Below are 25,965 nucleotides of genomic sequence, written 5' to 3' on the forward strand. Positions count from 1 at the left end.
AAAGGAAAGCTGTGATGAAAATAGCATTGGAAGGATTGTATTTTGATGTCTGACTTCCTATCACCGGAAACAGGGAGAGGAAGGAGCAAGTGTAAGGTTTCAGACCTAGTCTGGTGTGTGAAACAATGAAGGCTGGATTAGGGACAGTCTGAGGGACAACACGGGGACAATGCTATAGGGCTTGGTAGCAAATGGACATGAAAGACACAAGGGGACAAAAATAGCTCTAAGGCAGTGAGCCCGGGAGCATGGTGGGGATGCCCCCGATCGTGGTCGTGGTGACTGGAGCCTCGTGAGCTCAGCTCTGTGCAAATTCCACACACAGTAGGCGATTCAGAAAGAAACATCCTACCAATCATTGGAGCCCGAGGACTGAAGTGACAGAAAGGAGCCTTGGCGGGGGAGGCTAGTTGCTGAGTCACTTGTTGACTTTCTGGTCAATAGGAGCTTCACTGGGGGGCTTAGGAGGAGGTCCCTTGGGGAGCGATTATGTTCGTGTCCCAATGCTTCGTAAAATAACAGCAAAATCCAGAGGAAGTCTCAGGGCTAAACATCTCTTTGTCTTTCTCTTTTTGCCTTGTGGATGGATGACTCAGTAAATGAAAAGATGTTTGAATTTGCACGAATATGTGAATTGCATCGTTGTTTTTGCTAAGCGTGTTCTCAGTGAGATCTACACTCCTTGTTCACAAATGTTCCCTTTCACAATTACCAGTGGGAATAGTGCCCTCTGGCCTGGCACATTCAAATGTTTCTCCCCGAGGCTGAGGCCCATGACTCGTGTGAGGAACACCAGCACACACGGAACCGCCCCCCACCCCATCCGCGATTCCTCTCACCTGTCGTACCAGTGACTTTGCATGTTTCTGTGTGGCCAAGGCCCCTTATTTGAGCATCAGGTGAGGGGAGAGAGGCAGGAGTCCCCAGATGATGGCAAAGAAAGAAGAGACACACAGAGAGGCCTTCGAGTTCAGCAGCTGCAGGTGACTTCGCCTTTTAATCTCCGAGTCTACAAAGGGAGAGAAAAAAGTTCAGGGTCACAGAGGAAAAGCTGGGTGTCTTCCTGACATGGTGGGGTGGCAAAGAAAAGTACCCGAGAAACTCAACACGTTGTTTCTAATACAACTTATACCGCGACTGGGGGGCAATTTCGTACCCTATTCTCTACCTCTCTAGAACTGGTGTAAAATCAGAGCTTTCTCTTTCTTCAAAGGAAGTCCCCTTCTGTTGTCCACTCCAGTGAGCACTCAGCCAAATGGAAAACGATGCCAACAAAGAGATTGTCCCTGCTCACCAAATAATGAATAGGGTGGACAGTCATGGCCGGTCTTTGGTTTCAGACATATTTGTTCCTGTGGGCCGGGACCTCCACAGGCGCGGTGTCACTTGCTTCCTCACACCACTACACAGCGACAAGGAAGTACCGTCCCCATTGTGAAGTAGAGGAAGGTAGATGTGAAGAAATGAGGTTACTCTTCTTTTACTGTTTCCTTCCTAGACAATCCAGTCCCATTTGGTTCATTTCGGCCTTGACACTTACGAGCTGTGCAACCATAGGCAAGTTACTATCTATACACACCTCAGTTTCTTCCCCTACAAAATCAGGCTAAAATAATACTGCTCCACAGAGCTCTTCTAGGATTAGTGAGTTAGTACAGGTAAAGCACTTGGGCACGTAGTAAGTAAGCACCCAGGAAGTACCACCTGTAACTACAGTAACAGTGACCCCACTCAAACTCAATAAGCTTTACTTGCACTAAGCTGATGATCGTTTCCGGACCCTCCTCTTGAGCTCCACAACCAGATTTATGGTTGCTCCTGAATATGTCAGTTAAAAATTGAATCATTCAGTAAATATTTTTGAGCATCTGCTATTGGGGTTCAGAGGAGTCCAGTATAAAAAAAAAAAACAAAAACAAAAAACAAGCCGGGGAGCCTGGGTGGCTCAGTCGGTTAAGCATCCGACTTTGGCTCAGGTCATGATCCCACGGTTTGTGGGTTCAAGCCCCATGTTGGGCTCTGTGCTGACAGCTAGCTCAGAGCCTGGAGCCTGTCTTTAGATTCTGTATCTCCTTCTCTCTCTGACCCTCCCCTGCTTATGCTGTCTCTCTCTCTCAGAAATAAATAAAACATAAAAAATAAAAAAAAGAAAACTGTATGGTTCCATACAGTAAAAAAGAAAAAAAAATAAAATTAAATAAAATAAAAAATTAAAAACCAACCAAGCAAACACCCTCTCCCCCAGCTGAGTTCTGCATCAGTTGAAGAATAGGAATAAAAGAGTGAGGAATAAAAGAGTGAGGGAGACCAGAATGTCACCTTTATTACTGGTAAGCCTGGTAATAAAAGATGCAGCTCCATCTGCAGGCAGACGGGCTGTAGCCCAGGCTTTCCCAGTGATGGGCAGCACCAGCCTGGGACAGGCTTCCCACCGCAAGGGCAGATTCTGTTTTGGGAAAACACTGATGGCCTAGAGGAGTGGAGTATAATGCAGACTTCCTGAGGGTTAGCTAGAGAGAAAAGGAAAATGAAGCGGCCAAACTACTTGTGTCTAGCTTCTCCTATTCAGTCTGTGCATTTTCTAGACACCAGCTCAACCCTAGGGTTTTTTTGCACATGAAAGCAGGGCAACTAATGTGTTGGGTTTCTCTGAGTCTCAGTCGTCTCAGCCTAGGAGGCCACTTAATTCCAGAGCTTTCAGATTAATTCTGGGAGAATAGTATTGGGCCCATGAGCCAGTCCCAGATGGGCTGAATAAGAAGACTAAGTCAGATCCTAAAAAAGTCTTCTCCAAAGCAGGCTAGAACCAAGTGAGTTTTTGGGGGCTTGGGATGTAGATCACTAGCTGAATATGTCAAAGATGTCAAATAATTGTCATTTTCCTCATTGCTTCACCAAAGCAGACCTGCTGAGTTAGACAGGGCCACAGAATCCTAAATACTGCTTTCCAGGGAGCCACCCCCAGTCAATGAGAAGGCATACAAGATGAAGCCTCATTGTGATTTTTGACCTATATGCCCTAAATATTGTCTTGTGTTAGTCTTTTTCTTATACAGTGCAATCCCAGCCATAATTGTGGCCAAGGTCTCCATGAAGAAGACTCTAGGGCTTTCTGTTCCCTGATACATAATATATCGGTTAAAGAAATTAGATTTTGGGAAGCCTGGGTGGCTCAGTCAGTTAAGGGTCCGACTTCAGCTCAGGTCAAGATCTCACCCTCTGTGAGTTTGAGCCCCGCGTCGGGCTCCATGCTGACAGCTCAGAGCCTGGAGCCTACTTCAGATTCTGTGTCTCCCTCTTTCTTTGCCCCTTCCCCCCCACCTCAAAAATAAGATAAAAAAAAAGAAATTAGATTTTAATTCAGATTTGATTCTCACCCCAATAAACCCATACAAAAAGTGTACAAAAAGCATGGGGGAAACCCACCTGTCACTTTGATATCCCCCGTGGCTTTGGCAATGTTGTTCTCAATCATACAGGAGTACGTGTTGTTGATCGTGACATTGTAGAGTACAGACACAACCTTCATGGTCACATTCTCAGAGTTCAGCTCAAAGCTGGTATTGGAGACTTCTGAGAAGTTGGCTGCCTGGTCAACCTGGGATGCCCAGACCACTGTAGGCTGGGGGAACCATCGGGGAGCCTCACACCGTAAGCTCTCTGAGCTGGCGTTATAGTCCACGTTCACCTCTGGGATGCTGAAGGCTGCAGGGTTCAAAGGGGCAGATGTCAAGGTCATACCAATCAAACAATATAGCCTTTGAAGTGCTGGGTCTTAAAAACACAGTCATTTCCACCACTGAAGTGACTCAGTGCTTCCCCAGTGGGCTGTCTGTGTATGGCCCATTGTATAGCAGTTGCAAATAAAGATTTGCGCAACCCTTTGGCCAAGATCACAAACTCCAGGGACCAAAGTTTTAGGTATAATTGTTAGAACAGATAAATCTCTCCAACTAAGGCAAGTTCCAGTTTATCCCTTAAAGATAAAGGGTAACATAGGTCCCCAAATAATTTATCCCTCAAGGAAATGGAACATCTTCTCAGGCACCTGTGAAGCCTCTTAGATTTTTATGTATTTTTCTGCCTGGAGGATCAAGTTAGGGTGGGGAGGGAGAAGGAGAAGGAAAAAACAAACAGCATTCACCTGTCACCCACAGAAATTCCATACATGGGCCTTCCCATCATGGGGTTTGGAGTTTGCTTGGGTGGAGACTCTCCAGCCCTGGTATCCAGGGATAGAGGCAGACATTTGCTTTCTTCTAGGATAATTCTCCTTCTTGGGGAGGTAAATGAACTTTGAAATTAAGACTAGCTTCCTCTAGTATTCAGGCAAAGAGATACTTGTGGGGAAATGGTAAGGCCTGGATTTTTGACGATAAAATGCTTATGCCAGGATACAATTTATTAAGTTATTTAGCACTTTCCTTTGCCCAGGACTGTGCTGGAACTGAGAGCCCCTGCCTTACTCTTAAAGAGTCTGCCATCTAGCAGCGGAGATGAGACACATCCCCTCACCTCAGGTGGGGAATGAGCTCCTGGGAGATGATGTAAGGAACTGAGTGTACATGATAGTGAACCACCATTCATGGAGGGTTTCTCTGTGCCACATGCCAAATTCCAGATAGTATTTCATTTGCTTCTCACCCCAGTTCCAGGGATATCTATGATCATCACCATTTTAAAAATAAGCTTTTCATTTTGGCATAATTTTAGATTTATAGAAACGGTAGCACAGAGTTCTTATAAATATACCTCACCTGGTTTTCCCTAATGTTAACATCTTAACTAACCAAAGTTGATTTGTCAAACCTGAGAAGCCATTGCTGGTACATACCTATGAGCTTATCTCCAGACTTTGTTTGCATTTCACCAGTTTTCCCACTAATGTCTTTTTTCTGTCCCGGCATCCCATATGGCATTTGGTCGTCCTGTCCTCTTAGATTCCTTTGGTCTGTGAGAATTTCTCAATTTTCCCACGTTTTTCCTGCTCTTGGCAGTTTTGAGTGGTATTGGTCAGGTGTTCTGTGGGACACCCCTCTTTTGGAATCTGTCCAATGTTTTTCTCATGGTTAGATTGGTGTTATGGGTTTTGGAGAGGAAGACTATGGGAGGGAAAGTACCCTTCCCATCATGCCCCATCAGAAGCCATGCGGTCGATGTGACTTATCACTGATGAGATTAACTTTGATCACCTGGCTGAGGCTCATTTCTCTGGAAGCTGGACTTCTCGAAGAAAAACACATCCTGTGTGTGGTCATGGGGGAGGAAGTGTTAAGTACTACCTCCAGGAGTCGGGGGAGCTCAATACTTTATTTGGAATTCATCTGCAAAGATTTGTGTTGTCTCCCTCATATTTATAGAAGTATGGACTCAGGTGTTAATTTTATACTTTGAGTTCTGATTTTTGGTTTATTTGGCTCTAGCTTTTGTTTCTTTGGTTGCTCAGACTGGTCCAGCTTGGCCATTGGAGGCCCTTTCCGTTGGTTCCAGTGTCCTTTTGACATGACCCTAGGAATTTGGGTCATTTTAAGATGAAGAAACTAAGGCCCAGTCAGGTTGCCTTGCCCAGGTCCCTGTACTTGTCCAGGTCTGGCTCTAGATCTGTGCTTCAAACAAATATAAACATGTGTTATGAAATGTCCAAGGAAGGCCTGTGCAGGCCAGGAGACCTCAGGATACTTGCTGCCTAGCTCACGAGGCCCTTCTCAGATGCCAAATTCTCCATTCCCTCCCTATGCATTTGGATGTGATCCCCTTCTCCCTCTGAATCCTCAAATCACTGTGTGTTTCTCTTAAAGCATTTGATACACTTTACCAATTATTATAGTTATTTACCCATTTTTCTTATCTCTGCTCTAGCCCTCAACTCTATATGCTCTATACTATGAGCTCTTCAAGAGGGGAGGCAATCATTAGTTTTCTTAATTATCTTTTTACCCCTCACAGTACCTATCTGAGTTCCTGGTACATAAATTCACCAACCTGAGTTGATAAGGAAGGGTGGGTTTCACTGGGGGAGGATTAGTGAGTTTATAGAACAATAGTGGTTTTGGCTAGTTCCCTTTGAACCCCTCCTAAAATGGGTTCCACTACCGTGAGTCCCTGGAGGTACTGATTTCAGACCTGGGCTAGGGCCTACTTCTCATAGAAAAGTCTCAGGCCAGATCACAGGTTTCTCTTACTAGCAATAACAAAGTCTACCATAAAAGAGATCATATTTATTTTGGCAAAATATGTCAGGGAATATACCTGAAAATCTGGGAAAGACCAGAGTCCAGAACAGAAGATTTTAAGACCTAATGTGATAGGTGGCTATTTTCAGAGTTGGTGTGGGTCTTGGACAGTGAAGATGGCTGCTGGCAGAATTCAGACATTCTTGTCTTCTTGGTCACTCTTGGGCACAACGTATTTCATCAGCCATCCATGGTCTTTAGCCCCAGATACATTTGGGTGCCTACCTTTGGGCACTTTCTTTCCCCCTCTGCAAAAGCGACTCACCTCCAGTTTTATACTCAAGGTTGGCATTCCCCTTGCCTTTGGAGGTGATGATGTAACATTTATAGGTTCCAGCGTCTGTGAGTTGCACGTTTTTCAGCCTCAGAGAGGCATTGCCACCTATCACTTGATCTGCAAACACTGCCGTCCGGCCTCTGAACATCTCGTCTTGGTCTGATGGGTCGTCTTTGCCTTCTTTGAACTCATGTACCAAGCCTGTAACACCTTCCTTCAGCCACTGTATCACGATATCAGAAAGTTTGATGTCAGGTTCAAAAGTGCAGCTCAGGATTCCATCCTCCCCGATGTTCCCAGCTGAGGTGAGAGTAGTGACTGTAATGGAGTGTCTCCCTGCAATTCAGGAAGCAAGGGTCAATGCCGACGGAAGTCTTGGAATGCCTACAACCAAACCCTCATTACTGAAGGCCAAACACTTCTGGAATAAATTAGAAATGTAGAAGAACAGGAGAGGCATAAAAAATGACGACATAAGAATAGAAAGAACAGGGGCACAGTCATGTTGATATCTACAGCAGATCTGCTCTTTGGGAACCAGCAGCCCAAACCTGAGAGGCAGCAAGTAGAGAATGTACTGATCTTGGAGTCTGAAATAAGAATTCAAGTCCTGGCTTTGTCATTTAATAGCTGTGTGACCTCGACTAAGTCATGTAACCTCTCTGGATGTCAGAAAAATGGAGGGAATGATATCTGTCTTTCCCACCCGAAAGGGTTCTTATGAGGATCAAATCAAATGGATGTGAACTTGATTTGCAGACAGCAGTGACGCACATCAGGTATTGTTATTACTCTTGGTTAACCAGAAGTGGCACAGAAGCGAGACCTCACATCAACTGAATGTGGCTAGTGATTGTGAAGAACGCTAAATTCTAACATGCCATTATTTTGATCTCCATTTGAATGATAAAGAAACCAAAGCAAAGAGGAGAGAAGTGACTTGGTCAAGGTTACAGTGAGAGCTATGGCGTAATGAAGAATGGTACTTAATTTAATTGACTTTTGGCTTATGATAGATGTCACCCTCTCCAAACATGCCACCAGTAGAAGTATTAATTATGATGCCAGCTATGTCCACTGCCTCTCCCCCGCTCACCCAGTGGACAACCTGGGCAAACTGTGAAGGACCGGCCAACTGTTCTTCCAACACTGGAGGCTGCTGACTGGGCATGCCTGTGGGGGTGATTTAATTAACCGAATCTTCTTGAAAGACTCCTTGCGGTGTTGAGTGGGAAGTGAAGGACGGGGAGGGGTATTTGAGCCCAAGAGGAGAGTGGAGCAGATCCCAAGTGTGGGGGAGAGAACATGAGAGAGAAAGATGAAGACAATCCTTCATCCCTAGACTTGTCTTAGATCCTGAGGGTTGTCAAGTCTAGTTCCTGTCCCAATCTCTGAGTATCTCTTCAACAAACACTTTATATTCAAACAGTCTGCACATGCCTCTCTTTTGTAGAACCCAAAGAGTCCAACTTGATGAGTCCTGAGCACTTCTCAACCACACTTCTTGACTTCCCTATTGGTGCTTCTCCTCTTTGGCCCCATCCAATCTATTTTACATGCATTAACCTCACAGGTAGACCTTGAAATACCATCTGGACATGTCAATTTTATACTCACTAACCTCACATGGCTCCCAAAGGCTGTGGGGTAAATAAAGTTCAGACTAGCTAGCATGGCCTTCAAAGCCAAATGCTGTATGGCACATGTAAGTGCCCCATAGATATTAGTTTTTATTGCTGCCTTTCTACTCTCATTTCCTACCCCATCCTTTCAGAGTCTCTACTATTTGTGCATATCAAGTGATTTATTGATTTTCTGCTTTCACTGGAAAAAAAACACACAAAGCATACGTGCTATTTTTCAGATTTAAGAGGTAAACATTATGAACATAAGGATATCCTTGGTATTTCACCCCTCCCGGCCCATTGGGAATTGGAACTAATTGGCTCTTAGGCTTTTTGGAAAGTAGGTGAAGGTAATGGATGGGCGACCGACCTGGAGAAGCTCAGCTCAATAGATTTATATTAGAAGGAACAGAGTTACCAACAGAAGAAAAGTTCTAGGTAAAAAAGAGGCAGGAAAACAAAACCTGTGCACAGGAAACAAAACCTGGCTGGGGGTATGTTGGGAGGCTTTAGGGTGTGGGAGACGCGAGACTAGGCAGCAGCCGCCATGCATGGTGGCCATTCACGTGGGAAATTTGGGAGAGAAATTATGAAAGATGACTGTATGGAGTTTTGCTGCGTTATATGAGTGCCACACACCCCACTCCCTGCCTTGGCATTTTCTTCAACATTGCTTTAAAGATTTAATTTGCTTTTCAGTTATTTTTACTTGACAGACTAATATCCAAAACATTCCAGGGTAGTACTGGTTATACAATTATACTATGCATCTTCACACCCCTGTTCATCTCGAACCTACAATTTATAGTTCCCTCCTCTCCTTTATCACCAGTTATCCAAATTCTACTTCTATGCATGGCTGTTCAGATGGAGGCCCTCGCGTGAAGCCCTCTTTTGATCTGCCAAGACAAAATGAATAGACGCGCTACTCTCCCATAATACTTTCCCTTGCCTTTATTATAGCAGCTGTCTCCCTCTACCTGGTGTCTAGTCTGTCCCTGGCACACATCTGTAAGCTTTTCAAGGACAGAGACCGTCTTCATGATATTTGTAAGTCCTATAAATGCTATGATTTTCTCTGTCAACTTGACTGGGCCATAGGGTGCCCAGGCATTCAGTCAGACATTCTGGGGTGTCTGTGAGGATGTTTCTGGTTAAGATTAACATTTGATTCAGTAGATTGAGTAAAGCAGGTCACCCTCCCTAATCGGGGGGGTGGGGAGCCTCTTCTAATCAGTGGAAGGCCTGAATAGAACAAAAAGCCTCAGTAAGAGGGGACTCCTACTGCCTGACTACTCTCAGCTGGGATATTAGTCTTTTCCTGCCTTTGGGCTAGAACTGAAACACTGTCTTCTTGGATCTTGAGCTTGCCAGGTTTTGGACTGGGACTCCGCCATTAGCTCTCCAGGTTCTCAAGCCTTTGGGCTCAGATTGGAACTAAACCCTCTGGGCCTCCAGCTCGATGAAGCAGATCTTGGGATTTCTCAGCCTCCACAATTATGTGAGCCAGTTCTTCCTAAATCTCTCCGCACCCCCCCCCCCCACTCTTTATACACACACACACACGCACAAAAAATTTAGTTGGTTCTGTTTCTCTGGACAACCCTAATACAAATTTTGGTACTGAGAAAGTGGGGGTGCTGGTGTAACAGAGTACTAAACACGTGGAAGAGGCTTTGAAACAGGATAATGGGTAGGGGCCGGAAGAGTTTTAAGGTGCATCCTAGAAATACGGGTGTTAAGGGTAATTCTGATAAGGTCTCAGATGGAAATGAGGAACATGTTATCGGAAACTGGAGGAAAGGTCATCCTGTTATAAAGTGGCAAAGAACTTGGTTGAACTATGTTCTAGTGTTTTGCAGAAATTTAAATTTATAAGTGATGGAATTGTGAATTTACAAGTGATGGAATTGGATATTTAGCTGAGGAGGGTTTTTAAAAATTAATTATATATTTTTAAAGTGATCTCTACACCCAATGTGGTGCTCAAACTCAGGACCTTGAGATCAAGAGTCAGATGCCCTACTGACTGAACCAGCCGGGTATCCCTAGCTGAGATTTCTAAGCAAAGGTTTGAAGGAGTACCCTCGTTACTCCTGACTGCTCAGAGTGAAATTTGAGAAAGGAGAGAGATTGAACTAAACAAGGAATTGGTAAGTTAAAAAGAACCCATAACTTGAAGATTTGGAAAATTCTCAGCCTATCCATATTGCAAAAAATGAGAAAGGTTTAATAAGTCACCTCAGCAAAAGCCAAGAATAGAAATGGGGACTATACCATCAGCAACACCACCAGCAGGGCACAGAAACGCTAAAGGGGGTAGAAAAAATGAGACAAAATGAGGGAAGTCTGTCATATCCTGACAGGACAAGACCATAGAGCCATTTACCCTTAAATTTGTGCTATTCTTCCAGAAAAGGGAAGACAAATCTAAAGGTGATTCAGAGATCATCGGGTGTGCCTCCTTCATTTCAAAGGATGAGGGCCATCATCTGTGTTTCAACAGGCCAGAGGACCACTGATGGTAGCCTTAGAGACGGGGCCACCTGAAACATGGGGACTGTCCAGGCTCCAGAACTGTGAGAAAATACATTTCTGTTTTTTAACCTACACAGTCTATGATATTTTGTTATGGCGGCCTGAGCAAAGTAAGACAAGTGCCTAATACTACATTTCTACAAAGAAAAATAGTATTTGTCGGCTGAATGAATAAATGAATGAAAGCACGGAAATGAGTGGAAATCAAGGCACTTTGTGAGATAATGGTTCTATCCAAAACAATTGTAGGAATGAGGACCATTCGGCAGGATTACCGCATCTAAGTTTTGGGGGAATGTGAGCCAGTGAAAAGGAAGGCAATGCAAATACAGAGATTCTCAATGTAATCATGGAACGAATGGAACTATATTAGAGCAAGGATAGATTTGATTGTAGTTTATAAAGTGCCATTACAGTTGAATTGAAAAATTACTTTTCAGAAAAAATACATGATTAAAACAGTTTATAGAGAGAATGAAATGGTAATGACATATCTTAGTCAGATAATTGTACTACCGAATTAATTTTAATATGTTGGCCTTGAGCCCAAAGGTAGAGAACTCGCTGAAATATCTCTTAGAGAACTTAGTGATTGAAAGTAGGCAAGTGCGGAGTGCCCCAGGGACCTGCTGCAGGCTCTAGCCCATTTAGGGTTGCATTAAAGATGAGGCAGATGGAATGAGTATAATGTCTATTAAATCCTCCCCTCCCTTATCACATCAAGAGGAGGGATAAAAACCAAGGAGAACTTCAAAAAATCACGAGGACCTAACCATGGCTTTGTACCCAGAAAGCAATCAATAAATGCCTGTTAGGTGAATAAATGGTGATTAAAAATGATTAAATGAAATTTAATTTGCAAGCAAGAGCATATAAATATTGCTTCTCAAAAAAAAAAATAAAAGAGAAAAGAAAAAAGAAAGCAATAGAAACTTGCAAACAAATACTGGCTCAAAGAGCTATATTCTAGGAAAGGCAGTCTGGCCTGGTAGGATTCTTCAGGCCCCTTAACCTGTGGTGGCTCTTGTGTGAGTCGGGGAGCTGAAGGGTAAAAGGGCTCTGGGAGATGGGGTTGAGGCAGTTGTCCATTGATAGAGATTTCTGTTAATTGAAACAGGCATGGATTTTAAGAATGTTACTGGCCTCTAAGATTTGAACTTTAAAGTTGGGAGCCCGCACGCCACTCACTGAAAAGGCAACCGCTAGCCCTTGAGGGCAAGTTACTCAGACAGCACTGGTCTGCATGGGAGAAGAGGAGGGGCCACAATCTCCCACACAGGGTGGGCGCTATTCAATTGCCCTGTCCTGTAGGAGCAGAAATCTCTTGGAAAGCGAGGTCACAGGTCACACAAGGCAAGACTCCTTTACAGAAATTATGAACCTGGAGTGTCCAATGCCACTGGATAAAACCTGGAAAATGAACTTTCTTTTGAAATCGACTCAGTGAGACAAGTTCTGTGCATTCCAGGAGCACAGACAGCATACGAGACGCCTTCAGGAACGGTCACTCAGCATCGGCCAGAATCCAGCCGCCTGGATGGGCACCACAGCACGGGGCTTAGGGGTAATAATGCCGCTTGAGCCGGCACCATCGTGAGTGCCACTCTTGCCAGAGAGGAGAGCAGGATTGGGGGTAACGGCTGCTTCTGTGAGAAGAGCTTAGGAAGGATGCTGGGCCATGCTAGATGAAGGGACAACGTGGGAAGCCATGTAGAAATATGGTGTGTCAGGCTGTCTGGATTCAAGTCTCAGCCCTGCCACTTACTGGCTATGCGACCTTGGAAAAGTTTTCTAACTTCTTTATTTCATAACTTTTTTTCACCTCTAAAAAATTTTTTTTTCCTCATTTATTTTTGAGAGACAGAGACAGAGGGTAAACAGGGGAGGGCCAGGGAGAGAGGGAGACACAGAATTCGAAACAGGCTCCAGGCTCCGAGCTGTCAGCACAGAGCCTGACGCGGGGCTCAAACTCATGAACCGTGGGTTCGTGACCTGAGCCAAGGTTGTACGCTTAACCGACTGAGCCACCTAGGTGCCCTTAAAATGAAGGTGTTCATGATAGTAGCTCCATCAGACGGTCCCTAAAAGGTCTAAATGATACAGCACAGGCAAAGAGCTTAACATGGTACCTGACTTGCCACATGCTAAATCTTTTTTTTTTTTTTTTTTTTGCCACATGTTAAATCTTAATGCTGTCACCATTACTAACGAGACTCATTGGGAAAGATTGCAGAGCAGAGCCCTGGGAGGAAAGGAGCACTTTTCTAAGTGCTTCAGTTACCATGACTCCTTTTAAGCCTGGTAAGAACCATGAGAGAGAAGCATTACCATTATACCCATTTTCTGACTGAGGAAAAAGAAGCTCTGTGGGATTAAATGGCTGGCCAAGCCCTGTGTCCAGCACGCAGTGGAGCTAGGATGCAGCACAATGTGGTCTGGAGCTAAGCCTGTGCTCTTTCTGCCACACTTGGCTGATATCCATGACCGGGTTGAGATACGTAGAGAGCCTATCCCCTAAAATGATATCCTCGCCTTATGTAAAAATAAAAATGATTAAAAACCATAAAACAAAAGTAAGAAAGGCCAGCAACTGTTTCACAGATGACTACAATGAAAAATATCTATATATCTATCTAGATCTAGATCTGTATGTCTCTCAAATACTTTGCAATTTGTTCAGTCTCCTGTTTCAGTGCCACGGGCACATACCTGGTTGGCTTATCTAGTGTTCAAAGATGGAGGATTTATTATGAGACCGTGTCCTGTGGCTTCCTGCCCTGGCCTAACTTTAGAGGGGCATCCAGCTCTGGCGTGGCCAGGAAACTGTGGAAGTTTTAGGAAGTGCTATATCAATGCATTAATAATAACAAAATTATTCTGAACAGCACTGACGCTATCAGTCTAAATGACAATGACTGCCATTTTTTTTTAACAAGATATGGTTTTTAAAAATTTTTTTAGTGTTTTATTTATTTCTGAGAGAGAGATAGAGATAGCATGAGCAGGGGAGGGTCAGAGACAGAGGGAGACACAGAATCTGAAGCAGGCTCCAGGCTCCGAGCTAGGTGTCAGCACAGAGCCCAGCGTGGGGCTCGAACCCACAAACCGTGAGATCATGACCTGAGCCGAAGTCGGATGCCCAACTGACTGAGCCACCCAGGTGCCCCGACAATGACTGCCATTTATTGCACTGGTGCCAGGTACTTCACAAAGGCTTTTCTCATTTAATTCCCACAATGGCTCTTTTACCAGCCAGGAAACTATTTCTGGAAAGTTGTTATGTCCCCAAGGACATACAGTCAGCATCAGACCTGAGATGAGAACGTGTCTGTCAATCCGTCAACTCTTCCCTTACACAGAGCTGACTCAACCTCTCTTCCAAATAATCTGCCTCAGATGAGTTCCGGGGTCCATACTTACTACTTCCCAGGAGTAGGATAGCAGTGAGGGACTGGCATAGACGTGGCCTCAGGAGAGTTTAGAAGAAATGGAATTTTTTTCTGTATCTCGGCATATCTCTATGCCTGAGCTGCAGTCTCAGGATTAATGCCTTCAAGGCACACCAGAAAACCCCTCCCTGCCACAACTCTGTATGAATGTCCTTATCAGCACAGGGTGGTAGGGAAGAGGGTGAGTTCTGGAAGCAAATTGCCAGGGCTTGAAACACAACCGTATTTGCTAGCTGTATGCGACCTTGAGCGAGTAGTTATCAGGGTGTAGGAAAAATACTTATCTCATATTTGTTGTGAATAGTATATGAAGAGAGAGAGAAGGAGAGAGAATCCTAAGCAAGCTCCACGCTGCCAATGTGAGGCTCCAACTCACAAACCGTGAGATCGTGACCTGAGCCGAAATTAAGAGTTGGACCCTAACTGACTAAGCCACCCAGGTGCCCCAAGCCAGCTAACATTTTATTGAATTTATCTTAAGTGTGATAATATGATGCTCTTGGTAAGGCATTTTAGTAAAGACAATTGAGAAAAATACAACTAAAGAGTACTAAATGAATAAACAGCCTATTTTATTCAAAATGACCAGCTTTAACCCCATGAAATAGGAAGGAGGCAGAAAACCTCTTCATTGGCAGTAGGGCTTTAACATTATTGGTGAAATATTGCTGAGGTGGGCAGACTGGCTTTTATCTGTGTATTCGCCTCTGTAAGCATCCATCCACTTGTCCATTCAAAAAGGCACTTAGGGAGTAAACTCTGGGTAGCCTCTTTAGGGAAGTGAGCTAAGCAGCGAGGTCGCGATAGTTATACAACAGGAAAAAGCGTGAGTGGCAAAATGTTGACTGTCACAGGGAAACTGTGACAATGTGACAGCTCGTGCTAGGGTGGTCAAAGCCACAGACAAGCAAGAGTTAACTCCATAAGGGGTCTGAGGCCAAGCCATTTAGCCCTAAGCCCCAAAAAGGTTCATCACTAAGATTTAGAATGCAGGACAAACACTAGAGTTGTTGTTGTTGTTGTTGTTGGTGTGTGTGTGTGTGTGTGTGTGTGTGTTTGAGGTAGTTTATTTTTTTATTTTATTTTATTTTTAGAGAGAGAGAGAGCATGTGTGAGCAGGAAAGAGAGAGACAGAGACAGAGAATCTCAAGCAGGCTTGTCCAATCAAGAGTTGGACACTCAACCGACTGAGCCACCCAGGTGCCCAGGGTTTTAATTCAAGGAGGTATATAAGATCCAGAATAGGGCAAATTATAACTAAGGAAGAGTAATTAAGCATTAGTGAAGAAGGTACCAAAATGTATTCATTGATATCTTTAAAAGTTCAAAATACTCACTTTATCACTCAGTATTTTATTTCCAAATATACATACACACATATTTTATAATACATATTTGTAATATGTGTGTATATATATGAATATATTTTTAAAAAATTTTAATGTTTATTTTTGAAAGAGAGAGAGGCCAAGTACAAGCGAGGGAGCGGCACAGAGAGAGGAGGGGAGACACAGATTCTGAATCAGGCTTCAGGCTGTGAGCTGTAAGCACAGAGCCCAACGCAGGGCTTGAACCCATGAACTGCAAGATCATGACCTGAACCAAAGTCAGACGCTTAACTGACGGAGCCACCCAGGTGCCCCATATGAGTCTATTAAAATACAAAACATATACATAAATATGTCCACATCATAACTGTGCAGTTTGGAGAATTACCACATTTTCATTTCCCACGTAACCACTACCCATACCAAGAGCTAGAACTTGACTGTCCCCCAGAAGTCCCCTCACACTCCCTCCTGAAGGCTACCCCCTCCCCCTTCCTGGGGTAATAACCACTATTCTCCATTCTAATTAGAGATCCATTTGCCTGTTCTTGAACTATATATACATGGAATTGTATAGAACGTACTGTTTTGTGTCTGCCTCTGTCACTCAATATTGTGTTTCTCCTATGAACATGCACTCAGTCTCCTCAGTCACCAGGAAACAGGAATTAAAACCACAATAGGGTCCCACAATATGCAGAGTGGGTGGGGAACACGGAGCACCGGATCTCATACACTTCTGGTGAAGAGGAAATTGGCAAATCATTTTGGAAAGCTGAACGATAGTATCTCCTAAAACCTGTACATTGGCTTTCTTTTTTTCTTAATGTTTATTTATTTATTTTGAGAGAGAGCAAGTGGGGGAGGGGCAGGGAGAGAGAGAGAGGAATCTCAAGCAGACTTGGCATTGTCAGTGGGAAGCCTGACACAGGCCTGGGATCATGGCCTGAGCCAACATCAAGAGTCAGATGCTTAACTGACTGAGCCACACAGGTGCCCCTGGTGGCTTTCTTGGACATTCTCTGTTGTGAAGTGCTTATTTTAAGATATTAGAAAAAAGAATGAAAAGACAGCAAAACAAAGCAGAAAGAGGGAAATTAAAGATAAAAGCCAAAACTAATTAGATAGGAAAACAATCAGAGAACGTAAAAATGAGACCTGAACCTGGTTCTTTCAAAACTACTGTTGAGCTAGTAATACCGTCAACTGCTTTAAGATGAGAGAAAGAGAAAGAGACACACACAGACTGATGGACAGATAAAATGTCCAAGACCAGGATTAGGTAGAGAGAGAACATAAAAAGAAAATGAATTATAAAAGGATATTAGAATGAAACAGGCTAGCAATCCAGAAACAGATCCATACACATTTAGATAGTTAATTTATGATAAAAATGGCACGTGGTGAGACGTGGGGGACAGTGTTTTCCTGGAGAGCCACATGGGACAGGTGAATCTTGACCACCGTCTTGCACCACCCACAAAATTAATTCTGCATAGGTAATAGATATAAACGTAAAAGGCAAAACAAGAAAGCTTCTATAAGATAACCTAGGAAAAAAATCTTCATGACCTTGGGAAAGGCAAAGACTTCTTAACCAAACAGGTTACAAAAGGCTCCAGTATAAAGGAAAAGATGGAGAAAATGGACTAGGTTAAAATGAAGAGCATTTACTCACATTGAAAAACATCCTTAAGAGAGGGGGAAATGCAAGCCATAGAGTAAAAGAGATTTTGCAACACATATAACCAAATTACATCCAAAATGTATAAAGGATTCCTACAAATCCAAAAGAAAAATGGATTTTTCCATTTTTCCAGAAAAATGGGTTCCTACAATCCAATGAAAAATGGATCAAAGACAAATACCTTTTTTTTTTTTAAAGATTTTAGTTTTTTTAAAGTAATCTCTACGCTCAATGTGGGGCTCAGACTTACAACCCCAGTATCAAGAGTCTCATGCTCTACTGACTGAGCCAACCAGGCAACCCCAAATACCTATTTTTTCCCTTAAATTTTTTTTAATGTTTGGGTTTTTTTTAGAAAGAGAGAGAAAGAGTGAGAGTGGGGAGGAACAGAGAGAGAGGGAGACACAGAATCGGAAGCAGGCTCCAGGCTCTGAGCTGTCAGCATAGAACCCGACACGGGGCTTGAACACACAGACCGTGAGATCATGACATGAGCCAGAGTTGGACACTTCACCCACTGAGCCACCTACGGGTCCCTCAAAATACCTAATTTTTGATCATTACCTTCAGCCCTGACTGATAGCACACACTCTGATAAACATCCTGTTTGGCTCCCTCAACTACCTGGTGCCATTTCCCCACCCTACAAATGAGGAAACTGAGGCCCAGGGAGCTAAATGACTAATTTGGAGAAAGCGAAGTCAATGAGTAGAGGAGCCAGTGCTCTACTCTGAGGTTTTCTGGGTCCAAGCCCTGCGCTCTTTCCATTCGATCACGCTGAGTGATCGGGGAGCTAATGGTGAGGGGGGAATGGATCGCGGTAATGCAAGAAATCACATACCTGAAATACCAAAACCGATGATAAGTGCAATGGCTCCAGCCAAAACAATGATGATGCTAATAACGCTATGGAGAGATAGAGAAACAGGAAGTTACTCTTCAGTTCACTTGACATGCTGCTTTGCGACCTGGGTTCATGTCTGTCATTTGTCAGAGGTGCCACAGAAAGCATCTCAGCTGTCTTCTTCACTCAAAGCCCCTTCCTAGAAACAAATGCCTTTGGAAAGGGTCCCAACAATTCCATCCCTGTCTCCCTGGGGATGCCGGGAGTCATGAAAGGTGTGACCCTTTTATCTGACTTCGCATATCATCTTCCTGTCCTATTTCCACAGCAGGGAAAACTACAGACAAAGATCGTTGGGGCAAAACTGAGGGCATCTCTGTAGTGCGAGGTGCGACCTGGGGGGGTGGGGCGTACTGGTTCCATACTCAGCCCACATTGAGCATTGATGCCCAGCATTGATCTATCTGCCTTGTCTCCTTCCATAGACTTTAAACAAAAATTTTAAAAGTTTTTAAATGTTTATTCATTTTTTAAGAGATAGAGACAGAATGCAAGCAGGGGAGGGGCAGAGAGAGGGAGAGGGAGACACAAAATCTGAAGCAGGCTCTGGGCTCTGTGCTGACAGCACAGAGCCGGACGAGGGGCTCGAACCCACGAACCGTGAGATCATGACCTCAGCCGAAGTCAGACAGTTTTCAGACTGAGCCATCCAGGCGCCCCCCGCCCCCGAGATCTTAAACTCCACTAAGGACAATGGTCATGTCTTCACTTGTACCCACACGTCCCTAGTGCACTGCACCCTGTAGGTCCTCAGTGGGAGTTCGTTTTCTCTTATTAGAAAAGTAATACATATTTATTACAGAAACTTTAGAAAAATACAAATGTGCTTTAACAAAAAAAGAAAGGACAATAAAATAACCCACAATTCCATCATCCAAACATAACATTGTTAACTTCTTGGAATGTATCCTGGCAGGGGCGCCTGGGTGGCTCAGTCGGTTAAGCGGCTGACTTTAGCTCAGGTCATGATCTCGTGGTTCGTGGGTTCAAGCCCTGCGTTGGGCTCTGTGCTGACAGCTCAGAGCCTGGAGCCTGCTTTGGATTCTGTGTCTCCCTTCTCTCTGTCCCTCCCCCACTCATGCTCGGTCTCTCAAAAATAAATAAACATTAAAAAAAAAAAGAAATGTATCCTGCCAGTTTTCAGTGAACAGTGTAACAAATGACATTCGGGGTGGGGGAATAAGGCAGGATTGTTTACATGTGCCCAGCGCTGAATTACTTGGCAGACACATTGTTCCAGGCATCATCTATGGATTATATCATTTATCTATTCAGTAACGTTATGAGGCAAACAAATTTACAGATGAAGAAATGACACGGGGAGATTAAGCATCTTCCCTAAATTCGTGCTGTCAGCATGTGGCAGAGCTGGGATTGGAATCTGTGTCTGGAATCTGCCCTCTCTGCTTCCCACACTGCGTCCCGAGGGGAGGGGGCTCACGCATGGGCCCGCCATCCTCTCCACCACCCCCGCTCCTGGAGGGTCACCCGCCGTAGCTGTCCAGAGTGACTCCGGCAGAGCAGAAGGCCCAGGTCGGAGCTGGCCTGTCGGCCCAGCGGTCCCAGGAAGCTCGCCCGTCACCGCCTGCCCTTGTGCATCGGTCATCAGGCTGGCGTCCTGGGCCGCTCTCTCTCACTGCTGGCAGTGCACACACTCCCCACACCCACGCCGATGTTGCTCAATTGCAGGACAAAAGAAAGGCACAGGGAGGCAAAGAATAATGCCACAGAGAGAAAAGGGCGGCAAGGGGCGGTTGGCTTTCTGCCCTGAATGGGCTCATTGTACCCAGCTCTCCCCTTGACTCAGGGATGGGCCCACCGAGAGAAGCAACAGGCATCCAAGAAACAGTGCGAGTACAGTTTCCCCGGAGGCCAGGCCCTCGTGAGGCAAGGTGTGGGGCCAGAGACCAAGTAAAGCAAAGCGATGCTTTTAATAATAGGGTGTCTGCCGTTGACCTAAGAGGAGACCCCACTTGACCACTTCCCTCTCTCTATAGCCTCGGTTCAGATGGCAGCGGGGGTGTGCGGACAGCCCCACACCCCCAGCGAGGGGCTCTGCCTGGCCCTCTGGGACTACTGAGCCAGGGAGCAGACTTGCCTTTGTGACTCAGGGTTTCACTTACCTTGAGGAAATAACTTCATCTCTCTGAGACTCCGTTTCTTTTTCTTTAAAATGGGAATAGGAGTCCTCCCTGCTTTGCCTCCTGGAGGGATGTTACGGGCTGAAGTGTGTCCGCCTCTCCAGATTTCTATATTGAAGCCCAAACCCTGAGTGCTTCCGAATGTGAATTTACTTGGAAATAGAGTCATGGCAAATGGCATTCGTTAGATGAGGTCATACCAGAGCAGCGTGGGCTCCCAGTCCAGTATGACCGGTGTCCTTATGAACAGGGGACATTGAGGCACAGACATGCATACACACTTAGGGAAAACAGCACTTTAAGACGAAAGCAGCGACCTGCAAGCCAAGGAACATTAAAGATTGCCCGCAAACCACTGGAAGCTGCCCCTTGCCCACTCACACACACACACACTCTCTCTCAAAAATAAACAATCATTAAAAGAAATCATTAAAAAATAATTAAGTGATTAACACAGGGTTAACACAATGAGCTGAGTGATTTTAAAAACCATGTAGAATAGTGCCGGGCACATGGGAAGCCTCAATAAGTATTAGCTGTGCCCATTCTTATTTTTCGGCTGTGGTTATATAACAGACACATGTTTTTTTAAGTTGGAATATGTTTCTTTGGTGGTGCTGATGAAAGCTGGTGTGGGGATTAGCCCTTGGTTCAGCTACTGAGCTCTTTGTAAGAATGATCACTAAACTGTAATAGAGTCCTAAGGGCCTCCTCTTAAGACTCTGAGTGCCTGCCTTGGGGCGCCGGGGTGGCTCAGTCCATTAAGCTTCCAACTTCGGCTCAGGTCATGATCTCATGGTATGTGAGTTCGAGCCCCACGTTGGGCTCTGTGCTGAGAGCTCAGAGCCTGGAGCTGCTTCGGATTCTGTGTCTCCCCCTCTCTCTGCCCCTCCTCTGCTCATACTGTCTCTCAATAATAAATAAACACTAAAACAATGTTTTTTTAAACTTCGAGTGCCTTCCCATTTCCCTCACGATAACACTTCACCCTTTGATGTGGCCCATGTGGCCTTTCCAAGGGGGGAGGCATCGTAGATACGCCTGCCACAAGCTATCACATATGCTGTCCTCTACCCTCTCTGAGGAAAAGCAAAGACACAGAACAGACACTTGGACACTCGCTGGCAGGGAGGGGACCGTGGAGGTCGTGTATATTAGTCGCAGCGGCTCAGCCCATCTCTGTCACCTGCAGACCCACACGTTTCCCTATCAGAACCCTGTTGTCTGTCAGCCATTTCCCTCAGCAGGGATCACCTGGAGGTTTGTTGTGAACTGCTGTTTGGAACCTCTGGTGCCTTGGAAAGAGAGGCAGAAACTATCAGAGCCTCCAGATTAAATAATTCCTGTCTGCTGTTTATTAATTTCTTAAGAAGTGGAATAAAACATTCACACAAGGTGTTTTCACATTGCTTTTTGGCTTTTACTTTTCCAGAATAATTTCCAATAATGACACTGCAGGAACTTTCTATTGCAAAGCCGTCTTTTCACCACTGCGTTGGAATTCACAGCGCACCTTGCACCTTTTAGTAGATCCCCCTTACAAAAGGGCCCAGATGAAAATCAGTGCTCTTGGAGGAGTTGCTCGTTTAGGAAGCCTTGCTGAGTATTGTGTGTGAAGGCCATTGCTGGGCATTATGGTCAGGATGTAGACACAGAAGTGCTGGGCTTCAAGGAGCTTCCAGTCTAACTGAGGTAACACACACATGCACACACACACACGCATGTACAACATGCACAGACATGCACATACGTGCACACTGAAGTAACATGAAACGCAGGATCTGGGCTTCAGTACAGAGACGATCAAATTCTCACAGAAATTCTAGGGAGTAGGAAGTATTTACATCTGAGAGAAGTCGGGAGAATCCAAGTGTGTTTCCAGGAGCAAATTTCAAAGGAAGTAGAGAGGACAGTTTTATTGAGAAATGGATGTAGCTCATGCTGCAACACCGTCTCCCTCCGAGGCGGCAACCCAGGGGAATGGGGTCTTTCTGCTGCATGGACGGGGTCAGGACCCAGGCACCCGCTGGGTGCTCTGGGCTGGGAGGTGGGGGCTTTGAGGGGCTGCAGGACTCTGAGCCTTCCAGGGAAGGGACTCAGATTCTGCCAAACCCGTCCACACTCCCTGGGGATGGCCCTGTTCAGTTCCCTCACGTGTCTTTGCTTCAGCTGGTGCCGCCTTGATAGACATGAGGCACTTCTGGGAAGACAGAATACGTGGGTCCCTGAAAACCTCACACCTACAAAATCACAGAGGGAACGTGGGGGAAGGGGAAACAGGGTGGAGGGCTCACTGCTCAAACCCTGTGTGACTTTGTAATCGGTCTACCACCAGGAACAGTTGTTGGCGTGTCTGGGGGAACTCGGGCGGCTTATTCAAACTGAGTCTTCTGGGAAAGTGGGGCCATGGTGGGGGTGCAGACTGGGGTGTCCTGGTCTGGGGAGGGGCCCCACGTGCAGGCGTTTGTTTGACATTTGAAACACAGACAAACCTGAAAGCCACACCAAGCCACCAAGTTCCCACAGGGCCGGAGGCCATGAGGCCAAAAGGCTCCCCTCATCCCCACCCCCTGCGTAGCTCCTCCAGCTCCATTTTGGAAAACGTGGGTTTTCTAGATCTGCTACCCAGTGTACAGGGCACGCATCCTGGAAGGCACAGAACGCCCTTTGTTTTCTCCAAGAATTAATGGTTTCTGTGCTCTCTAGTTTCTGTCTCCTTCCCAACACCAACCGAGCCGGGAGACAACACAGCCCTTACAGATCATCAGCTTACCTCCGCTTGAATAAATGATAAATGATTAAGGACCCGGAAACGTAGATTAAGTTAGCACACGTATGATTGATCTGAATACATTACACTTGTAAATTAAATATAGCGAGCAGAATATTTGAGTAAATCAAGTAAATATTTGAATAAATCAAACATATTACTTTGTTCATAAACCAACCAAGTGACTGAGTTTATAAAGAATGCTGAAATTGAAGACATTTATTTCAGCCTATCCAAAACAGTTCCCTCTTTCTTCCCCCTCTAGAAAGATGGAAAGGAATTGTTTTTAAATACTATGTGGTATAGAGCGTTGGACTTCAAGGTAAAATGATCTATTTTCTAGATATCAATTAGTACAGGTTTCAGGTTTCTGCGAGGTTTAGATTGGTGTCTCCTCAAACATGGTCCCCCCATCTCTACATCCCCCTGCTTTATCTCTATTGGTAAAATCAAGGCCAGCATTGATCCAGGGAACTGAGAACATGACCACTTAAGATTGGTAAATGGAGGGTTGGGAAGCAATTGGCAAAGAGGGGGCTGTTCCACGGAGTTTTAGTTGTGTGTGTGTCGGGGGTGGGGGGTGGAGAGTGGGCATCTTCTGGGCAGCCCTGCCCCATCCATGGCTTTCCCGCCAGTGGACAGCACGGCCTTCTCTTTGGGAGAGACACTGTAGAAAATTGCATGTAAGACACGTGGATGCTTCCAAGTGTCAGGCTGAGTTCCTTCAAGCTGCCACTAAGAATAGTGGTGCAGTATTATGGGGGCCCTCCAAAGCACAGGACCCAGGGTGACATCATAGCTGGGCCCCAATGCCACAAGACCAGTGACATATGACCAGCAAGTAGATTGTGTCTTAGATGCCAACTTCTTCTGCATGATTGATAGTGGTAGCCTAGGCTACTGGGTAGGAGACGATGGTAAGGCTGCCTCTGAGCTCAGCAGGAGAGAGTGTCACCGCTGATGAGTGACTTCTGGGTGAGCATGTGGGCCCCCTGAGTGCCATTTCTGGGCTAGCAACAACACATGAAAGGGGGCTTGAGCTAACCACTAGCCACAAACTACCAGAGTCTTAGACTAATTTCACAGAAAAAGAATGACAGTAAAATGGCAGACACTCCTCTATGCTCATTTTTGGCCCACACTTTAAGAAGAACACTGATTGGGGCACCTGGGTGGCTCAGTCGGTTAAGCATCTGACTTCAGGTCATGATCTCATGGTTCGTGGGTTCGAGCCTGGAGCTGTTTCAGATTCTGGGTCTCCCTCTCTTTGTCCCTCCCCTGCACGTGCTCTGTCTCTCTCTCTCTCTCTCTTCAAAATAAATAAACAAAACATAAAAGAAAAGAAAAGAACACTGGTTAACATGTTTGTTTAGGACACGGTTTCTCATGCTCAGCCATATTGAATATTTGGGCCAGACAATTCCTTGCCACCGGAACCGTCCTGGGCACTGGAAGCAGTGTCCCTGGCCTCTACCTTTGGGACCGCAGCTGTACCCCTGCCCTTGCTGGGACAGCCTAAAATGTCTCAAGACATGGCGCTCTGGTTGAGGACCACAGATCTAGGAGATGAGGGACCAGCATGGCAATGTGACTCGAAGACATTCGTCTTGAAGGGTAATTGAAGGCACTGGGACTGTATAATTTGGAGATGTCTAAATGTAGTGATGATCCTTTCAGAATTTGATAGGGCCTATCCTCACTCCCTCTGGAAGAAATGAAGCCAATAGGTGAACATTCGAGGAGGCTAGATTTAGATCCAGAATACAGAGAGCCTTTCCCACAGAGCGCTCTGGCCCTGGACATGTGCCTACAAGCAGGGGTTGAGTGACTACTTGGGGACAGAAGTGGGGAAGAAAGTTTTGGGGCACCGGATAGGGCTTGGAATCGTTTTGAAAGTCCCTTTCAAATAGCCAGACAGTTCTGTAGTTTGCTATTCCCTGGGGTTTGCTCTGGCCCTGCCCGTGCCAAAGTTATGTATTCAGAACATGCCTCTTAAGATCTTTATTAATAACATAACAGTGATGGCTGATATTTATGGAGTGCCAGGCCTCACGTATCTCATTTAATGCCACAACAACCATATGAGATCAGTGCTATTATCTTTCTTTTCAGAGGGGGAAACTGAGGCCTGTGTTAAGCAACTCATCATGGGCTCACCCCTAGATTGTTAAATCAGAGCAGGATTACACTTGGGTGTAATGCCCCATCATGCATGGCCTTCATTATTGCATGGTCTATTATATAAATCCAATTTTTCTAACCCCTGGGGTTCCCATCAGCTTCCGGGCTCATGTTTTCTGCAGTTGTTACCCATGGAGGCCATCAGACCTGACGTCCCACAGGCTCAAGAAGCCCACCTTTCTCAGGGGGTATCTTTGAGATGCTGGAAGGAAACCCAGAAGGGGGAGTATCAGGTGGAAAAACACGGAATGTTAACAGACAAATACCTTTCCCTAAACAATATTTGAGTTTGTGGCAGAGCCATTCTTTTTTTTTTTTTTTAATGTTTTATTTATTTCTAGGAGAGAGAGACAGCGTGAGCAAGGGAGGGTCAGAGAGAGAGGGAGACACAGACTCCGAAACAGGCTCCAGGCTCTGAGCTGTCACCACAGAGCCCACGAACTTCGAGATCATGACCTGAGCCAGAGCCAGACACTTAACTGACTGAGCCACCCAGGTGCCCCATCCTATTGTATTCTTAAGCCCACTCTAATTATAACTGTGCCCTGATCGCCCACAAAGCACACGTTAGCATTTCCTCAGCCTTGTGCAAAGTTTTCCAGTGACAAAAGTCAATATCAGGTTGATTGCTGGTCTTTTTCCTAATCATACCTGTGTTTCCCATTCCTCCTTATTCTCGTCGCAGAGGAAATGTTTCCAGAAGATTTCTTCAGCAGTAGAGCTGATCCCATTGTGTTTATTAACAAACACACCTCACCATTTATGGACCCCCCATGAAGCATCTGCTCTGTTAGAAAGGCTGGGCACACCCCTGAGCAGTCTGTGTGGTCGG

The 25,965-nt window shown here is 45.3% G+C and overlaps 1 protein-coding gene across 4 annotated transcripts in view; it reads right to left on the bottom strand.

Moving 5' to 3' along the window:
* VTCN1 (V-set domain containing T cell activation inhibitor 1) overlaps positions 1-25,965 on the bottom strand; it is a 53,941-nt gene that overhangs the window by 3,113 nt on the left and 24,863 nt on the right. For 2 of the 4 annotated variants that reach the window (XM_077767992.1, XM_077767987.1), the window contains exons 2-5: positions 17,979-18,043; positions 6,499-6,846; positions 3,427-3,705; positions 840-1,009 (exon numbers count right to left, since the gene is read on the bottom strand). In XM_077767992.1, coding sequence (XP_077624118.1) covers positions 885-1,009; positions 3,427-3,705; positions 6,499-6,846; positions 17,979-18,043 — 817 coding nt within the window. In that variant the 3' untranslated portion in view covers positions 840-884. The remainder of the gene's footprint in view (positions 1-839; positions 1,010-3,426; positions 3,706-6,498; positions 6,847-17,978; positions 18,044-25,965) is intronic. The other 2 variants (XM_077768010.1, XM_077768001.1) reach the window with 2 other exon arrangements.

This window comes from Crocuta crocuta, unplaced genomic scaffold (genome assembly GCF_008692635.1).
Source record: "Crocuta crocuta isolate KB4526 unplaced genomic scaffold, BGI_CrCroc_1.0 scaffold180, whole genome shotgun sequence".
NCBI classification, from domain to species: domain Eukaryota; kingdom Metazoa; phylum Chordata; class Mammalia; order Carnivora; family Hyaenidae; genus Crocuta; species Crocuta crocuta.